Below are 17,673 nucleotides of genomic sequence, written 5' to 3'. Positions count from 1 at the left end.
GGTCCTGATGGGGCAGGGAAAGTACCAGCGGCAGTAGGCAGCCTCCCTGCTGTCCTGGCCTTGAGGCCAGCTTGAGGGTAAAGTCCACACCAGGACATCCCATGTAAGCATGTCCACTCCAGAACCTGTCCCCATCCTCATCAGAGCCACTGAAGTCTGTCTTTCACTGGTTGGGAAAGCAAGGCCAAGGAGGGGCTGGGGCCCAGGTCACAGATGGTTTTGGACTTGGTTGATGCCAGTGCTAAGCATAGGTTGGGGAGTTCCCACGGGGCAGGGTAGTATAGTGGAGTGAGAAGAGCATAAGTAGGAATACTGGCTTTGGCACATATTAGCTGCAATAATTCAGACAAGTTTCTTGGCCGTGTAGAGTTGGCACAAGGATTAAGTGAGATATTTATATGGCATTTGGCATAGGGACTGTCGGAGAGTAAAGGGGCAATAAATGGTAACAAGGCTCAACGGGAGTTGGCTCTTGGAGAGGATCTGGCTCCCGAATTAGGGTAATTTCCCCTTGTCCTCAAACCCCATTTACCAATCCTCTAGGCCCCTCCCCATCTTAACCAGCCTTATCTCCTTTGGCCTTATCTTCTCGCTTTGGGCCTGACGCATGCGCTCCTGGGTTTTCTTGCCGCGGTCCTCGCTTGCATCTTGAGCCCCGCGCCTCTTCCGGTTTTGGCCCCGCCCCCAGCCGTGGGGCTCCGCCTCCCGTCAGCGGGGCCCCGCCTCCTGAAGCAGTTCCGGTTTGGTTTAAGAGCAGTTGCCCGATCCGGAGACCAGGGCAGGAGCAATGCCTGCGCGCAGCCGCCACCGCTCTCGCCTCCACTCCGGGTCCCCTCCCCGGGCTCCGCCCCCGCCGCTCGGGGCGCTGCACTCCGGCGAGGCTCGGAGGGCCCCGGACTCCGACGGCGGCTCGGACGCCGACTCGGAGGTGGGTCGGGGCAGCCCGACTCGGACCACAGAGGTGAGCGGCGGCTGAGGGTGAAGAGTGGGGGAGTTTGGGGGCACCTGCAGCCAAGGGCGATCGGGGTGTCCGAGCTGTGAAGCCGGGGGCTGCCGAGGACAGGGGTCCGGAGGGGCCCCGGGAGACGGTTGAGGAGCCCGGAGAGGAGCTCTAGAATGGAACCTGAGGGAAATGGAGGTTGTGAGCCGAGGGCCCGAGGGGGATGACGATGGCCAGGCGCTGAGGGGCAAGTAGAGGCTGAGGGGCAGGAGGGAGTGGGGCACGGAGGGAGAGGTAGCCTTGAGAGGCCAGGGCTTGAGGGTGTGAAAGCGGGGTGGTGAGAGGAGAGGGGAGGGCCCCGCGGGCTTTGGGGCGGAGGAGAGATGCTCTGGGATTTGGCCGCGAGGGCGAGGGATCGGAGGAGCGGGACCTGGGCCGAGGACCGCGTGGCCGGACAGACGGAACCGGCGGGGACTGGCGAGGCAGCTGGCCGAAGTGGGGTGCTGGCAATCAGGGGAGGCATGTAGGTTCGACTGGAAGGGGACGTCTCTGGGTGGGAAGTCATCTGGCCCAAAGGGCCCGACAAAGAGAAATGGAGTTAAAAAAGAAAAGGAGCCCTTGGGGATCTAATTTAGGGCTTTGGCGCTTGCACGAGTGTCCTTTCAAAGCCTCGACGATGACTAGGGTAGTGTACTTGGGTTATGGGGCTTTGTGGACAGTGGGTCCTTTTGAAATCTGGGGCGGGAGGGGCGGTGTTAAACACTGATTTGCCGAAAGGACTGGGGGAAATAGTGAAAAGGAAGTGATGTTAGGAAACTACTAGTATAGTGAAAGGAGTGATTCTGGAAATAGATACCATTTGGATTTCTTCTAACAGTATGTTTCTTTTCTTCTTTGTACTTTTCAAAATTTAAGTTTATATTACCTACTAGAGACGTTTAGGTCTTTAAAAGATTTAATGCATTGCCTTTAAATTAAAAAACTAAACTTGAAACAAAAATGTGGACACTTAGGTTTTACAGATACTCAGTATTGAGCGGAGCCACTTTGACAGCTGAGTTGACACATGTATTTACCACAGGGTAAAAATATGGTCAATGCAGGTGTCTGGGTTAAAAGGGTACATACAACTATATGTGAAATCACTGCAGTCCAGGAGCCTACCAGATCTTCCCTTTACCCATAACTCCAGGATTTGAGTTTGCTTTTGAAAATTGGAGGGGTACTTTTGATAGATTTGCAGGACCAATATTAGTGCAATTTTGAGCTATTGTACAAATAATATTTTTAGTATAGTGATCTAGGAAAATATTAGAGGATGCTTGCAGTTGGCAGTTAACAGAACGGGTATAGGTGGGTACATATAGGTGTTTTTTATAGAAGAAATAGTACCAAAATCATAATTGTGCCAGAAAAATAATGATCATAATATTTACATTTACTTTAGTATAAATAAGTTAATTTCCTTTTGTAATTGTTAAATTATAACATGACTTTATGAAATCTTTGACTTTAGCAAAGTCTCACATGTTTTACTTTTACAACTTCTTATCTGATTATAAGTTTTGCAAAGTTGTTGCCTATTTCAAAGCAAACTTTTCATCAGGTATTTCTACTCTAAATGCTTATCAACTGCTTATTCTTCAAATTTACTAGTTGCAACAAGCTTTCAAGTTAGTTTATGTATATATGTCATATCTTCAAATGCTCAGTGGACTAGTAATTATTTCCTCAAAGGAGAGATGAATTCTTAGCTTTGCTTTTATTTTTTATTTTTAATATATTTTTATTGATTTCAGAAAGGAAGCGAGAGGAAGAGAGAGATAGAAACATCAATGATGAGAGAGAATCATTGATCGGCTGCCTCCTGCACGCCCCCTACTGGGTGTCAAGCTGGCAACCCAGGCATGTGCCCTTGACCGGAATTGAACCCAGGACCCTTTAGTCCGAAGGCCAACACTATCCACTGAGCCACGCCATTTAGCTTTGCTTTTAGCTGTTGTCACAAGATTAACTCCCTTTTCTTTAACTGGTCTATAGAGTTGAAGAAGTTTACATAGTATTTCTCTTGTTTATGTTTCAGCTTGTCCTCACCACACTGAGGTCCTGTAGAGACCTTGTCTTCAAACTTAGTTCTGAAGAGGTCTTGGCATATAAAAATTTAGGTAGCATCTATTAAGTAACATCTTAATGTTACCGCAAAATTAAAGAAATAAATTGGAGTTGTACAATTAATATATCAGCATACCTAATAGATATTTTTTTTCCCTTTGATAGTTCTCACAATCACTTAGCAGTTTCTCGAAGGCAAGAAAACGTATATTACTCCAGAAGAAGCCATCATGACTGCGATGGCAGAACATGCAGACATATTTAGAAAAATCAGTTTTGATTTCAGTAGCACTCATTTTATTCTGCAAAGATTCTCATTCACATTGACTTATGGATGGAAAGTTCCTGTCTTCATTTATTATATGATGGTATATTGTTAGTGAAGGTTGAAATCATTTTTTAAATTTAAAGCTTCTGTAGTTTTGATTCTTTTTGTCCATCAAACTGACTTATATGAGATATGAATACAAATCTATATACTGCTAAATTACTGACGAAGCTCTTTTTAAAGATTGTGTTATTAGTGGGGAAATACAATATGATCTGAGTGTAATTCTTTTCATGGACTTAGGTTACAGGGAAGGACTACACTATCCTGCCCAGATTACATGTTTTAATTTTTGCAGATTGGGGGAACTTAATTTTTTTTTCACTTTTCTCTCATGTGTTTGTATTTGCTTACAAATAAGGTATTCTTATTTATAGAATGCTGTATCTTTGTGTTTTTAAAAATCATACATGAGCGTTTTTTCCAATAATGCCGGCAGTATCTGTGTTTTTTAAATTTTTGCTTGCATGTGGTTTTGAAAACTTTTGAAATCTAGTTTTGTTTGTTTTTTTCTCTAAGGGTATGAGGAAACACATTGAGGGATAATATTTGGGCAAAAACAGAAAGAACCACTTGACTAAAGGTAATCATGACAGTCATTCTTACTTTAGGTCTTGTGGTTCTCTTGGCTTTGAGAAATCAAGAAGTTAATTAAAAGTAGGAGAGCATGGGCCAGGCACACTTAGGGAACAATTCAGTGTTTACATGCTGCCTCTGGTTAATTTGCCATCTGAATATGTGGCTATGGATTTGTGACAGACCTGTGGTGTGAATATTCCTGCACTTCCTCCTTCCGTACACACAGCACCATCACTGGATCTTAAGCTGAGCCTGGACTTTATGTTTCCATATTGAAATAGTGTTACTTCACCACACATTGAGCCCTCCCAGTAATCACTTCAGTACAGAATGTAACATGAAGTGAGTCTATCCTGGCTTTTGCATAGGATGGCAGAAACTAGGAAAACTTGGTTATAATAGTTTCATCATAGTATCTATATATATATATAAGATTTACTTTGGGCATTTAGCTCTACAGTTTGTAATATATAGTTTCATCATAGTGTATATATATATATAAGCCTAAGCGACCATCCGACCATTCAACCGGTAGCTATGACACACACTGACCACCAGGGGGCAGACACTCAATTCACAGGCATGGAAACATGGAACACACAGATGAATCTCAGAAGGAAGAGGGGAGCGGGGGAGGGAGGGCAGGAAGAGATTAACCAAAGATCTTATCTGCATATACTAGAGGCCCAGTGCAGGGATTCATGCACCGGTGGGGTCCCTTGGCCTGGCCTGCAGGGATCAGGCCGAAACCGGCAGTCCAACATTCCCTGAGGGTTCCCAGATTGTGAGAGGGCTCAGGTCAGGCCAAGGGACCCCACCAGTGCACAAATCCATGCACTGGGCCTCTAGTTTAATTATAAAATAGTATTTTATGATATGTATCTCAAAAATGTGTTGTGGAGTCAATGACCTATGTTTGCATTTGTCTTAAATTTTTATTTTGGGCTTTTGTTAAGCTTTTGAATTATGGCAAAGGACAAGAGAGGTGGTAATATGTCTATTATCTATTATCTTGACCCTTTTTCTGTTCTCTAAAAATTCTAGGTAGGAAATTCTAGTAGGAGGTGAGAACTATGCTAATTTAGGGTCTTCCTATAAGTTAAATTGTATTACAGAGTTATTGGAAATGCTGTATAATTGGTTTTAGTTTGGAAACTTTAATTAAACTAAATTAAATCAATGTCAGTTTCATCAATAAATTGTTGGGATGAAAGTCAAAGACTGCCAAAACCATATATTAAATTTCGAGTCCAAATCCAATATATTTTCATAATATTGTAATGGAATTTGAAGTCTTGAGCCAGTTTCTCATTTTCCATTATGTTGATTTGATTTGGGGGTGTAGCATATTTAAAAATAATGATTTTTACCAATCAATATGTCAAACTGTTAGCCTGCCCAAATATTATTTTAGTGATTAGAATAAGAATTATAATTTTACATGTTTGGCTTTTTTACTGGTATGCTTTGGCATGCAGTCAGGTCAAGCTCTTCATCAGATTTACCACTAAATTTTGATTGTTGTGTTTGCATAACTGAGAATGTAAACTGGACAATGTTGTTCATTAGATTCTTATTCATTGAGTTGAGACAGTTCTAGACTGGTATAGACTTAAGTGCAACCTGATAGCAGGAGTCTTAAAGACAGATTGGAGCCAGAAAAAGTTTGTGCTCATTGGTATGCATGATAACTTTTTTTTAAATTGTAATATGTTGAGTGCATGGTCCTGGCAGCAAAAAATGTCCCAGAATGGAGGTGCAGTATGATGATATAACTGAGGAGGCTATTTGATTTATTCAAATGTACTGTCCCAAATTCTGTTCAGAAGAGGGACACAACAAAACAGAAGAAAAATCACTGCTGGAGTATTAAAAATGGATGATAGGAATTGGTTCAAAATCTTAGAGATTGTTTTGTAATTATAGCAGATTTCATAGGTGTTTTAGAAAAAATGCCCTGTGCTTACTAAGAAAAAGTAAACATATTTTGATAAAGATCAAGAGAAAAGAATAGTTTTTGTTTGCTCACTGAAAATATTTTAATTTAGGATTAAATATTAAAAATGGGATTTAAAAGCTAGATAGACCCAAATATTACAAACTGTAGAGCTAAATGCCCAAAGTAAATCTTATCCTCCTAGATTGTAGTTTAGGCTTTTTGCTTTCATAAAAATTACTTTTATGCTCTAGTTTGTGGATCTACAAGTTACAGTCAATTTGTCTCTATTGTGTGCATATTAACTAAGTTTTATTAGGTAAAAGTGAATTTTAAGCTTATTTTAGAGTGAATGCAACTATAATGTGTAATTGCCCCAAGGAGAATATATTGACACTGACTTTGCATAATTATTAATAATCTCTCTTTTTCTGGCTTTGGATTATGAATATTATTCTTTAGGTTTCATATGTCACTTAGAAACAAAAACTAAAAATCTTTACTGTATACCAGATCAATAATAACTTCCAAAAACAGCACATTTTTCATATGTGAATCAAGTTACATCAGTTCTAAATTCCTTTAGGGGCATTTGAATGCATGGTTTTTAAAGTTAGTATATGGTTTTTATATTGTTTCAGACAGCTATACTCTAGAACTTTAGAGTGTTTTGTGTATGTACACACACCATCAGGTGAAACTACAAGAAAAATCCAGAATATTTAAATCACTACAGTCACAATCTAAACATGGACATTGGTTCTGTAAACCTTTATACAAAGAGAGTAAAGGTTTCATTTTGTTGATATATCTTCTGTATTCTAAAGGTTGCCTAATGATAAATTAGAAGCCATTGGTCTCTCGTATGTTTACATAATCAAGCCCTTAGAATAGTTTGTGTTTTTTCACTTATTGGATCCTGTCACTTTAGGAAATTACCCCAATTTCTTCCCAAATTCTTAAAGTACTTTTAGGTATTAACAATAATCAATTGTGTATGGCATACTTTTCAAAAATGCTCCTGTTGAAATTCTTTTATTTAGTTATATTTGATATTAAATAAGTCTTTATATGAGAGACTTGTGTTCATGTGCAGAATTCTGCATTAGTTAACCGGAATCACTATTGTGTTGCTATTCTGTTTCTCTTAATGTTACTTGATTACATTGTTGTTTTGCTGAAAATTAATTCCGCCCTAAGCAAAACGTTTATAAGATTTAAAATTTGTTTTCAAATGCTCCTATTTATTTTTTATTAACCAAAAGATTTCCAGAATTAAGAGTGGGTTTAACTACTAGTTGACAGATGACACTCCTAATGATTTAATTTTAGGCTTAGGGCAACTATCAGAAAGAGGAGTTGATAATGATGGCAAAACTAGCTTACATTTACTGAGCAGTCTATTTACCAAGCATTATTATAAATGCATTACATGTATTATTCCACATAACATTTACAACAAGCCTCTGGTATAGGAAGTAGTATTCTTTACAGGCAAGAATAATGAGGCCCAGTGAGGTTAAGTAACTGCTGCAAGGTCACATAACTGTAACTGATAAATCCACAGTTTGAACCTCGGCAGTTGATTCCAGAGCCAGCACTCTACTGTGGTTTCTGGATTTTATATCAGATTCTGTTGTGGAATAGCTGTCTAGCTATTTAACTAAAATTAAATTTATTTAACTCTTTAGCCTTAGTTTCTTCAGGTCTAAATTAAGGAATTGTACCTGATCCTTCCAGTTTGCTTCCAATTCTAACATTGTCAGAATTCTGTCATTCTAAATTACAAAATGAGACGCGTTTAAGGTTTCTGATTAGTTTCTGTTTGTCATCTCAAAGTATAAAGGTTAAGTCATTTTCCAAAGTCACACTGTTTATGGGAGAGGGAAGTGGATCTATAATCAGATCTTTTCTTGGATTTATTGGTCTTGTTAGTTGCCTCACTGTTTCTTATCTTTTATTTAGTATGTATATTCATACATAGGTTAATAATTGAATTTAATTGACTTTCTTAATTTTCTATCCATCTCTATTTAAGCGTGATGTGCTTCAAGCAGTGAAAAATACTGTTTTCATTTTCTCAAAAGGGCCATTTCCTTTTGATTATTAAGCATTTTATGCTCATTGTAGAAATATTTAGAGAATGAAAGAGTCCACCAGAGGAGTAACTGTTAATAGTTTTATATTTTTTTATTTAAAAACTAGAGGCCTGATGCACGAAATTCATGCAAGAGTAGGCCTTCCTTCCCCTGGCTACCGGCACTGGCTTCCCTCTGGCACCCGGGACCCAGGCTTCCCTCGCAGCCCCAGCTTCGGCTGGAAGGTCATCTGGAAGGACACCCGGTCTAATTAGCATATTATACTTTTATTATTATAGATATGTACATATACTATTTTTATGACATTTTTCTCCTTAAAAAAAACTTAAAATTTTTTATTTTGAAATAATTAGAGGCCCGGCCAGTGTTGCTCAATGGTTCAGTGTCAACCCATGAACCAGGAGGTCATGGTTCAATTTCCTGTTGGGGCACATGGTCGGGTTGGGGGCTTAATCCCCAGTAGGGGGTATGCAGGAGTCAGCCAATCAGTGATTCTCTCTCCCTCTCCCTTCCTCTCTTTGAAATCAATAAAAATATACACTGAGTGGCCCGATTATTATGATTTCTGAACACATAATAATCTGGCCACTCAGTGTATATCCTAAATAATAAAAGGCTAATATGCATATTGTCCCCTCAACCAGGAGTTCGACCAGCAGGCAGGCCAGCCTACCGCCCATGTCCCCTCCCCCTAGCCAGGTGGACCCCCCTCCCATGCACGAATTCATGCACCGGGCCTCTAATATATATAGATATATTATATATATATATATATATATATATATATATATATATATACACACACACACACACTCACACACACACACACACACACTGAGTGGCCAGATTATTATGGGTTCAGAGATCATAATATTCTGGCCACTCAGTGTATTTTAAAAAAGGGATAAATGAAATAGATTCACAATTTTGTAGAGTAAAAGTTTTTAATTTTGTTGAAGTCTAATTTATCTTTTTTTGGTTTGTTTATTTTGGATTGTGCTTTTGAGTATTATTTTTAGGAGCTTTTCAGCCTAGCTCCTGAAGATTTTCTTCACAATTATTTTGAAACTAGAGGCCCGGTGCACAAAATTCCTGCATGGGTAGCGTCGCAAGGCCTGGCCGGTGATCAGGGCTGATCAGGGCCTTCTGACTGCTGGCCGGGGCCTTCCTTCTGTCTGCTGGCAGGGGCCTCCCTTCCTCGGCTGCCGGCCGGGGCCTTCCTTCATTCTGCACTGTCCCCTGGTGGTTAGCACACATAGCGAGCGATCGAACTCCCAGTCTCCTAGTCGAACTCCCGAGGGGACAATTTGTATATTAGGCTTTTATATATAGATAGATAATTATAGATACAAAGATGGAACAGAAAGGTCCCATGTACCTTTTACCCAGTTTCCCACAATGGTTACATCTTACATAATTATAGTACAGTATCAGGACCAGGAAATTAACATTTGTTTAATGTGTGTCTAGTTGTGTGTCCTTTTATTTTGAGACGATTTGTGTAACCATTGCCTCAATCAAGATATAGAATTAATCTATCACTATAAACATCTTCCTTGGTCTACCCCTTTATTGTGGCCCTCTCACCCCCCAACGTATACTACCTCTTACCACAACAACCTCTAACCTGTTTCCATCTGTATAATTTGTTATTGTGAGGATGTTATATAAATGGAATCATACTGTATATGACCTTTGAGATTGGCTTTTTTCACTTAGCATGAAAGCCCTTGAGACCAATCTACGTTATTGTGTGTATCTATAGTTTATTCATTTTTATTGCTGAGTAGTATTCCATGATGTGGATGTACCACAGTTTTTTTAACTCTTCACATATTGTGGGATATTTTGATTTTTTACACCTTTTCACTATTACAGGTAATGCTGCTGTGAACATTTGTGTAGAGGTTTTTGTGTGGACATAAATTTTTATTTCTCTGGGATAAAATGCCCAGGAGTACAATTGCTAGGTTGTATGGTAAGTGCATGTTTCTTTCTTTCTTTTTTTTTAAGAAACTCAAACTATTTCCAGCATGGCTGTACAATCTTACTTTCCCACCAGCAACATGTGAGAGATCCAGTTTCTCTGCATCCTGGCTGCCATTTCAAATTGTCACAGTTTATTTTAGCTGTTCTAATAGGTGAGTAGTGATACTTCAGCATAGTGTTAATTCGCATTTCCCTAGTATGTGGTGTTGAAACATTTTTTTCATGTGTGTATCTGCCATTCATATATCTTTGGTGGCATGCCTCTTCATGTCTTTTGCCCATTTTCTTAATTGGATTTTTGGCTTTTCACTGTTGAGTTTTGGGAGTTTTTAAAAATATATTCTAGATATATGTTGTTTCTCAGGTATGTAGTTTGCAAATACTTTCTCCTAGTCTGTAGCTTGTCTTTGCTTTCTCTTCACAGGATCTTCTGTATAGCTAAAGTTTTAATTTTGTTGAAGTCTAATTTATCATTTTTTGTTTTGTTTTGGATTGTGCTTTTGAGTATCATGTTTAGGAGTTCTTCACCCTAGGTCCTGGAAGATTTTCTTCTATGTTATTGTCTAAAAGTTTTGTGGTTCTACACTTTACCTTACATTTAAATTTATTATACATTTTGAATGAAATTTTACATAAGGTGTGAGATTTGGTGAAGGTTCTTTTTTGGCCCATGGATATCCATTTGCTCTAGTACTGTTTTTCAACTACCCACCATTGAATTTTTTTTGTAACTTTGTCAAAAATCAGTTGGCCATACTTGTGCAAGGCTATTTCTCAGTAGTCCTTTCTGTTCAGTTAATCAGTGTGTCTGTTCTTCTACCAGTATCATATAGTCTTGATTGCTTAGCCACATAATAAGTTTTGAAATTGTGTAGAGTTATTTCCTCCACTATATTCTTATTCAGAATTGATTTAGCTATTCAAGTTTCTTTACCTTTCCACATAAATTTTAGGATAATCTTGTCTAGATCGCTAGTATTTTCATAGGAATTGTGTTAAATTATATATCAATTCGAGGAGAATTGACATCTTTATTATGTTGAGTCGGCTAACTCACGAATGTGGAATATCTCCATTTATTTAGGGCTTCTTTGATTTATTTCATCAGAATATTCAATATGTAGATCCTATACATGTTGTTAGATTTAAGTATTTCTCTCTTTTTAGTGATTATAAGTGGTATTTATTATATTTTAAACTTCTTTATCCATGTGTTCATTTCTAGCATACAGAAATACAATTGAATTTTGTATGTTGTTCTTGTATCCTACAACCTTACTAATTCACTTATTCGTTCTAGGATGTTTTGGGTTTCCTTTTTGTAGGTTCCTTGGATTTTTCTATGTAGACTGTCATATCACCTGCAAATAGGAATATTTTTATTTCTTCATTTCCAATATGTACACTTTTTTATTTCCTTCCTTACCTTATTGTGCTGGCTAGAACTTGAGTACTATGTTTAATAGCAATATAAAGAGTAGACATCTTTGCCTTTCCTATCCTTAGGGGAAAGTATTCAGCTTTCACCATTAAATATGATGTTAGCTGTAGGTTTTTATACATGTTCTTTACCAAATTGAGAATTTCCCCTCTATTTCTATTTTTCTGAAAGTTTTTTTTAATCATGAATGGGTGTTCTTGATACATATTTTTGCCAGGTGCCTTTCCTGAATGAACTGATATAATCTTGTGCTTTTTCTTTATAGCTGGTTAACATGGTGGATTACATTGTTTGATTTTTTAATATTGAACCACCCTTGAAACCCTGGAATAAAGTCCACTTACTCATGGTGTATATATACATAAATACATATTTATATATTGCTGAATTCTATTTGCTAATATTTTGTTAAGAATTTTTTCATCTGTATTCATGGAGGATATTAGTCGCTCATATTGTAGTTTTCTACAGGTGCTACTTCCTTAGTGCCAGGTAAGAGGTTCAGCTTTTCCAGTCTGGTGGCTGAGAGAGGCGGTGGAGGAACCTCATTATTATCCCCTTGATGGGAGGAGTGGGATGATGGGGGTTTGTGCTTGGCCTCCTTACCCCTGGACACCAGGGGATAGTGGTCTTAGTTCTGACTCTCTACTCGGCCTTCTCTGATATCACCTCAGCCTGGTCCTTTGGCTGGAGAAAACAAGGCTTTTCTTTGGAATCTTTGTCTGCACCCATTGGCATTTCCAGATTTCTGACTTTTCCAGTATCCACTCTGTGATACTTGTGGCAAAATAAACAAACAAAAACACCCAGATAATTCACCATTGTGTTTTTTAATTCCTGTTTCAAAGTGCCTCTCTACACTGCCTTTCTGTCTTCACCTTTCAGTCATCGTATGTTTGTTTTATACATAATGGCCAGGGAGTAACAGGGAAAATAGTTTTACTCCTTTTCCCCACAAGCAGACGTCCACATAATGCTTTTTTTTTTTAAATGTACCTGTCAGAAAGTTTATGAGTGTAAACAGTGGCATCTTTTCATCTGCTGTAGTATTTCCTTCAACCTGTGTCTCTCCTTTTTGGAAGCTGTTTCATTCATTGTCATTACTTTTCATTCTAGCACCAAGCTTCACTACCTGTTGTACACTCTTCTGATAATTATTCTTTTTTTTTTTTGGTTGTTTGTTTTGTTTTTTTCCCAAGCCAAAAGCTGTATCCAGCTTTATTAGAGATACTTTTCATAAACAATCATGGTATTTCAGGCAGGACATGGGCAGACAGTTGTTAACAGTATATAACAACTTTCAAACTCCCTTCTTCAATGAACTACCAAAATCAGAAAGCCACTATAAAACCCAATGAAATCTTCCTCTGATACTCTGAACAGAGAAAGTTTAGAGTGAGGGTTGACATTTCACATTAAGCATGTTGTTTAACAACTTTTCACAAGCCAACCCTGACTTTCAGGAAATGAAATGAAAATGGCAGAGAATATCCATCTGTAGATCTACAATCTACAAAGGAATTGCCGCTCTTTTGAAGGATGCCATCTCAGTGGTGACACTGGGAAATCCAGATTGTCCAACATACTGGAAACCAATTTTTGGGGGTCAGGTCTTAAAAGGTCTCTGGGCTTAAGAGAGTCAAAGTCTATGCTTAAAGTGGAGAGGGAGGAAAGGACATAAAAACGAATTTTAGTTTTCCCACATGACAAGGTGTTTGTGCCAAGGTGGCTAATGGGTGTCAACATCAAGAGATCCCTCCTCCCAGGAACCAAGAGGAAGTTTCTCAAAACTAGAAAGGAAAGGTACTTCCCCCCATGTCAGTCCAGCTTTGGAGACATTCTATTAGTACTATATGTCCTTCCCAATAAACAATGAAGTGTTTAAAAAAAAAAGTAAAACAAAATTCTGCCTTTTTATAAAACTTGATAAAACATAGTATTTCAAACTGTACAGTCACCAGAAATACACAGTTATCAAAAATGCACACACTTCACTTGGCATCTCCAGCACCTTCAGCTTTCTGTGCCTAGTCTGTTTTGGCATCTCCATTTTCTGCAGGGTTATTCCTGTCCTTGCCAGCATCAGCTTTCTCCTTTTTCCCTTTCTGTACCTTCTCTCCCTTCTTTGCCAGGGGCCTTTTTAGGCTTTGGAGGAACAGGTTTAGCTGATAACCTGGCAGATCTTCTCTGTGGTTTGTCCTTCACTTTGGCTTTATCTCCTTTAGCGTCCCCTTCAGCCTTTCTCTTGGGCATGCTGGTGATGGTGGCGGGAAGTCAGGGCGGGCTTAGCTCAGTCCGGGGATTGTTCTCGCCTCCTCACACTGCTCCTGACAATTATTATTATTATTTTTTTAAATATGTTTTTATTGATTTCAGAGAGGAAGGGAGAGATAGAAACATCAATGATGAGAGAGAATCATTGATCAGCTGCCTCCTGCACACCCCACACTGGGGATCAAGCCCACAACCCAGGCATGTGCCCTTGGCCGGAATCGAACCCGGGACCCCTCAGTCTGCAGGCCGATGCTCTATCCACTGAGCCAAACCAGCTAGGGCCTGACAATTATTCTTACATCTCTATCTTTGTCCACAGTTTCACCCCTCCTGTAAGACTTAGCTCAAATGTCATTTCCAAGCACTCTTCTCTAATCTTACCAACTGGAAATAACTCTTTTCTCCAACTCCCTTAACTTTCCAGTTTGTTTTTTAACAAGTTACAAAAGCTAAAGTTTTGTTAGTGTTGTTTTGAGGATTGAGTAGGCTAATGTATATTAAGAACTAGCAGCTATAATTTCTTTTACTTTTTTTGGAATCTTTAATATCTCTTTCTAGACTGTAAAATCATTATGAGTAGGATATTTCAGATTCACTAAGTAAATGTCACATTGTCTAGTGCAATATCACTCATATTATGTGCACAATGAATATTTAATGGGTAAATAAATGTAACCTGAGGGCATCTTAAGACAGTCACTGGGGAATGTCTTAGTTTCTGACATCTGCACATAGCAGACAGTAAATGTTTGAGGCTGAACAGTGCAAACCTATGATTCAGAAAGCCTTCATTAATAGGCAGCTTGACTGATGTAATCTTTAATATAATTGAAGACTGTTTGCTGATAAATTCCTTTGCTATATAACTAGAAAATATGTAATATTTGTGAGATTCATCCCCTACAGAAGTACAAGAGTACTTAGCTCATGTGAGGTGGTGTGGTGTAGTGGATAACATGGACTTTGAAATGAGATTGCCTGGGTTGAAAACTTGTCTGTACTAGTTACTAGGACAAGTTCATCTTGGGCAGGTTACTTAATCCATCTATTTCAGTTATCTCATCTGTAAAATGAGGAAGATAATAGTACCTACTTTATATGGTTGTTGTAAGATTATTTGAGCATACAAGTAAAATACATAGAATAGTTCCTGGCATTTAAGTGTTAGCTAATCTAATTATTACCTGTTATTATTTCCTGAAAATGCATAGTTCAGAATTTAAGGAGTGTGTGAGTTAGGATATATATTATTTTAAAGGAACAGCACTCTGCAGACATCAAATATCTTATACCTGCACATCCTGTTCCCTATATTCCTACACCTGGAGGTATTGATTAGATAGCTGATTATCCTTGTCACCTCATTGTGCTTATCATACAAAAGTTAAACAAGTCCTCCTGGAATGTTTTAGTTTAGAAAGGATTAACTAGTTCACACCAAGGAAGAGTATGTACTCTTGTCTTTTTCCTTTGAAGAATATGATAACAAACTTATTAGTACTGGTTGAATATACTTTCCTATTTAGTGCAGTTATCTCTTCCTACCTGATATACCCTTTATTTTGTCTTCATGAACAAATTAAAATGACAATTTAACATTTCTTAAGTCTGTATTTATTTTTTAAAAATTAGTTGCAAATTTATTCTTGTTTTAATGTTCCTATTTGACCCTTGTTGGCAATCCTATATCAGTCCTCTTAATAGATTTGTTTATGGAACTTTAAAATTTTGTTTTGCGCCCTAACCAGTTTGGCTCAGTGGATAGAGCATTGGCCTGCGGACTGAAAGGTCCCAGGTTCAAGTCCGGTCAAGGGCATGTACCTTGGTTGCGGGCACATCCCCAGTAGGAAGTTTGCAAGAGGCAGCTAATCGATGTTTCTCTCTCGTTGATGTTTCTACCTCTCTATCCCCCTCCCTTCCTCTCTGTAAAAAATCAATAAAATATATTTAAAAATATTTTTTGTTGTTGTTTTGCCCCAGCCAGTGTGGCTCTGTTGGTTGAGAGTCATCCCATGCACCAAGCAGTCTATGGTTTGATTACCAGTCAGGGCATATGCCTGGGTTGCAGGCTCGCTCGATCCCCAGTAGGGGACATACAGGAGACAGCCAATTGATGTTTTTCTTATCAATATTTTTTTCTCTCCCTCTCCCTTCCTCTCTCTCTAAAATCAATAAAAATATTTTTTAAACTTTTTAAATTTTAGTTACAGTTGATATTCAATCTATACTAATAAAAGGGTAACATGCTAATTAGACTGGGAGACCTTCCAGGAGACTTTCCGGATGTCCTTCTGGACAAAGCCATGGTGGCGGGGCTGAGGCAGAGGTGGTTAGGGGTGATCAGGCCAGGAGGGGAGGGCAGTTGAGGGTGATCAGGCCGGCAGGGGGGGAAGTTAGGGGCAAGCAGGCCAGCAGTGGGGGGCAGTTGGGAGTGATCAGGCTGGCAAGGTGGGGGACAGTTGGGGGTGGTCAGGCCAGCAGGGGGGGCAGTTGGGGGCGTGCAGGCTGGCGGGGGGGAGCAGTTGGGGGTGATCAGGCCAGCAAGGGGGGGTAGTTGGGGGCAAGAAGACCAGTGGGGGGGTAGTTGGGGGCGAGTAGGCTGGCAGGCAGAGTGGTTAGGGGTGATCAAGTAGGCAGGCAGGTGAGCGGTTAGGAGCCAGTAGTTCTGGATTACGGATCGGGCCTAAACCGGCAGTCGGACATCCCCCGAGGGGTCCCAGATTGGAGAGGGTGCAGGCCGGGCTGAGGGACAATCTCTCCCCCCTCCCCCCAGTGCACGAATTTCATGCACCAGGCCACTAGTATTATAATAAAAATATATTTTAAATTTTAATTACAGTTGACATTCAATATTATATTAACTTCAGGTGTACAGCATGGTGGTTAGACATTTATATAACTTAAGAAGTGATCCTTCCCTGGCTGATTTTGCTTAGTGGCTAGAGCATCAGCCCATGGACCAAAGGGTTGCGGGTTTGATTCCCTGTCAAGGACACATACCTGGGTTGCAGGTTTGATCCCAGCCCTGATTGGGGTACATATAGGAGGCAACCAATCAATGTATCTCTCACACATATGTGTTTATCTCATTGGAAAAAATATTCTTGTGTGAGGATTAACAAAAAAAGAAGAAATGATCCCCCCAATAAGTCTAGTACCTCCAACAGCATACATAGTAATTACAATATTATTGCATATATTCCCTATGCCAGTGATGGGCAACTTTTTGAGCTTGGTGTGTCAAACTTCGCCAAAAAACTGAGCATAACTCGGGTAGTGTGTCACTTTGAGGAAAAAACATTATTTCGCAAATGTTTCATCCTCAGGAGCAGCAAATGTTTCATCCTCGGCAAGCGGCCGCCTTAGCGGCCGCGTGTCATCAGAAATGGCTACACGTGTCAGTGCTGACACGCGTGTCATAGGTTCGCCATCACTGCCCTATGCTATACTTTACATCCTTGTATCTATTTTATAACTTCCAATTTTTACTTCTTAATCCCTTCATCTTTTTCACCCAGTCCCCTAATCCTCATCCTACCTGGTAGCCATCAGTTTGTTCTCTATGAGTTTATTTCTGTTTTGTTTGTTCATTTATTTTATTTTTTAGATGCTACATATAAGTGAAATCATATGGTAATTTGTCTTTCTCTCTCTGACTTATTTCACTTAGCCTAATACCCTCTAGGTCCATCCATGTTGTCACAAGTTGCAAGGTTTTGCTCTTGTTTTTCTGGCTAAGTAATACTCTATTGTACCACATCTTTAGTAATACTCTATTGTATATATGTACCACATCTTTATCTATTCATCTATCCATAGACACGTAGGTTGCTTCCATATCTTGGCTATCTATAATAATAAAAGCTAATATGCTAATTTGACTGGACAGCCGGAAATCCTTCCAGACAAAGCCGGTGCTGGTGAGGGCCAAGCCCCTTGCACGAATTTCGTGCATTAGGCCTCTAGTTGTAAATA

General features: G+C 39.3%; 1 protein-coding gene and 1 pseudogene across 2 annotated transcripts in view; one reads left to right on the top strand and one right to left on the bottom strand.

The window, feature by feature from the left end:
- The first annotated feature begins 472 nt into the window (after positions 1 to 472).
- The window catches only part of SAMD8 (sterile alpha motif domain containing 8), a 63,682-nt gene continuing 46,481 nt past the window's right edge, over positions 473 to 17,673 (top strand). Inside the window, exons 1-2 of one of the 2 annotated variants that reach the window (XM_054728758.1) lie at positions 901 to 961; positions 10,008 to 10,135. Coding sequence is in view for 1 of the 2 variants with exons in the window: in XM_008145344.3 (XP_008143566.2) it covers positions 788 to 961 (174 nt within the window). In the remaining variant the exon portion in view is untranslated. Of the gene's footprint in view, positions 962 to 10,007; positions 10,136 to 17,673 lie in introns of both variants that reach the window. The other variant, XM_008145344.3, reaches the window with a different exon arrangement.
- On the bottom strand, positions 13,364 to 13,677 carry LOC129151993 (non-histone chromosomal protein HMG-17-like; annotated as a pseudogene).

Source organism: Eptesicus fuscus, chromosome 17, assembly GCF_027574615.1.
Source record: "Eptesicus fuscus isolate TK198812 chromosome 17, DD_ASM_mEF_20220401, whole genome shotgun sequence".
Classification (NCBI taxonomy): Eukaryota; Metazoa; Chordata; class Mammalia; order Chiroptera; family Vespertilionidae; genus Eptesicus; species Eptesicus fuscus.
Note: the sequence above shows the minus strand (reverse complement) of the source record. Positions and strands in the feature narration are given on the sequence as shown.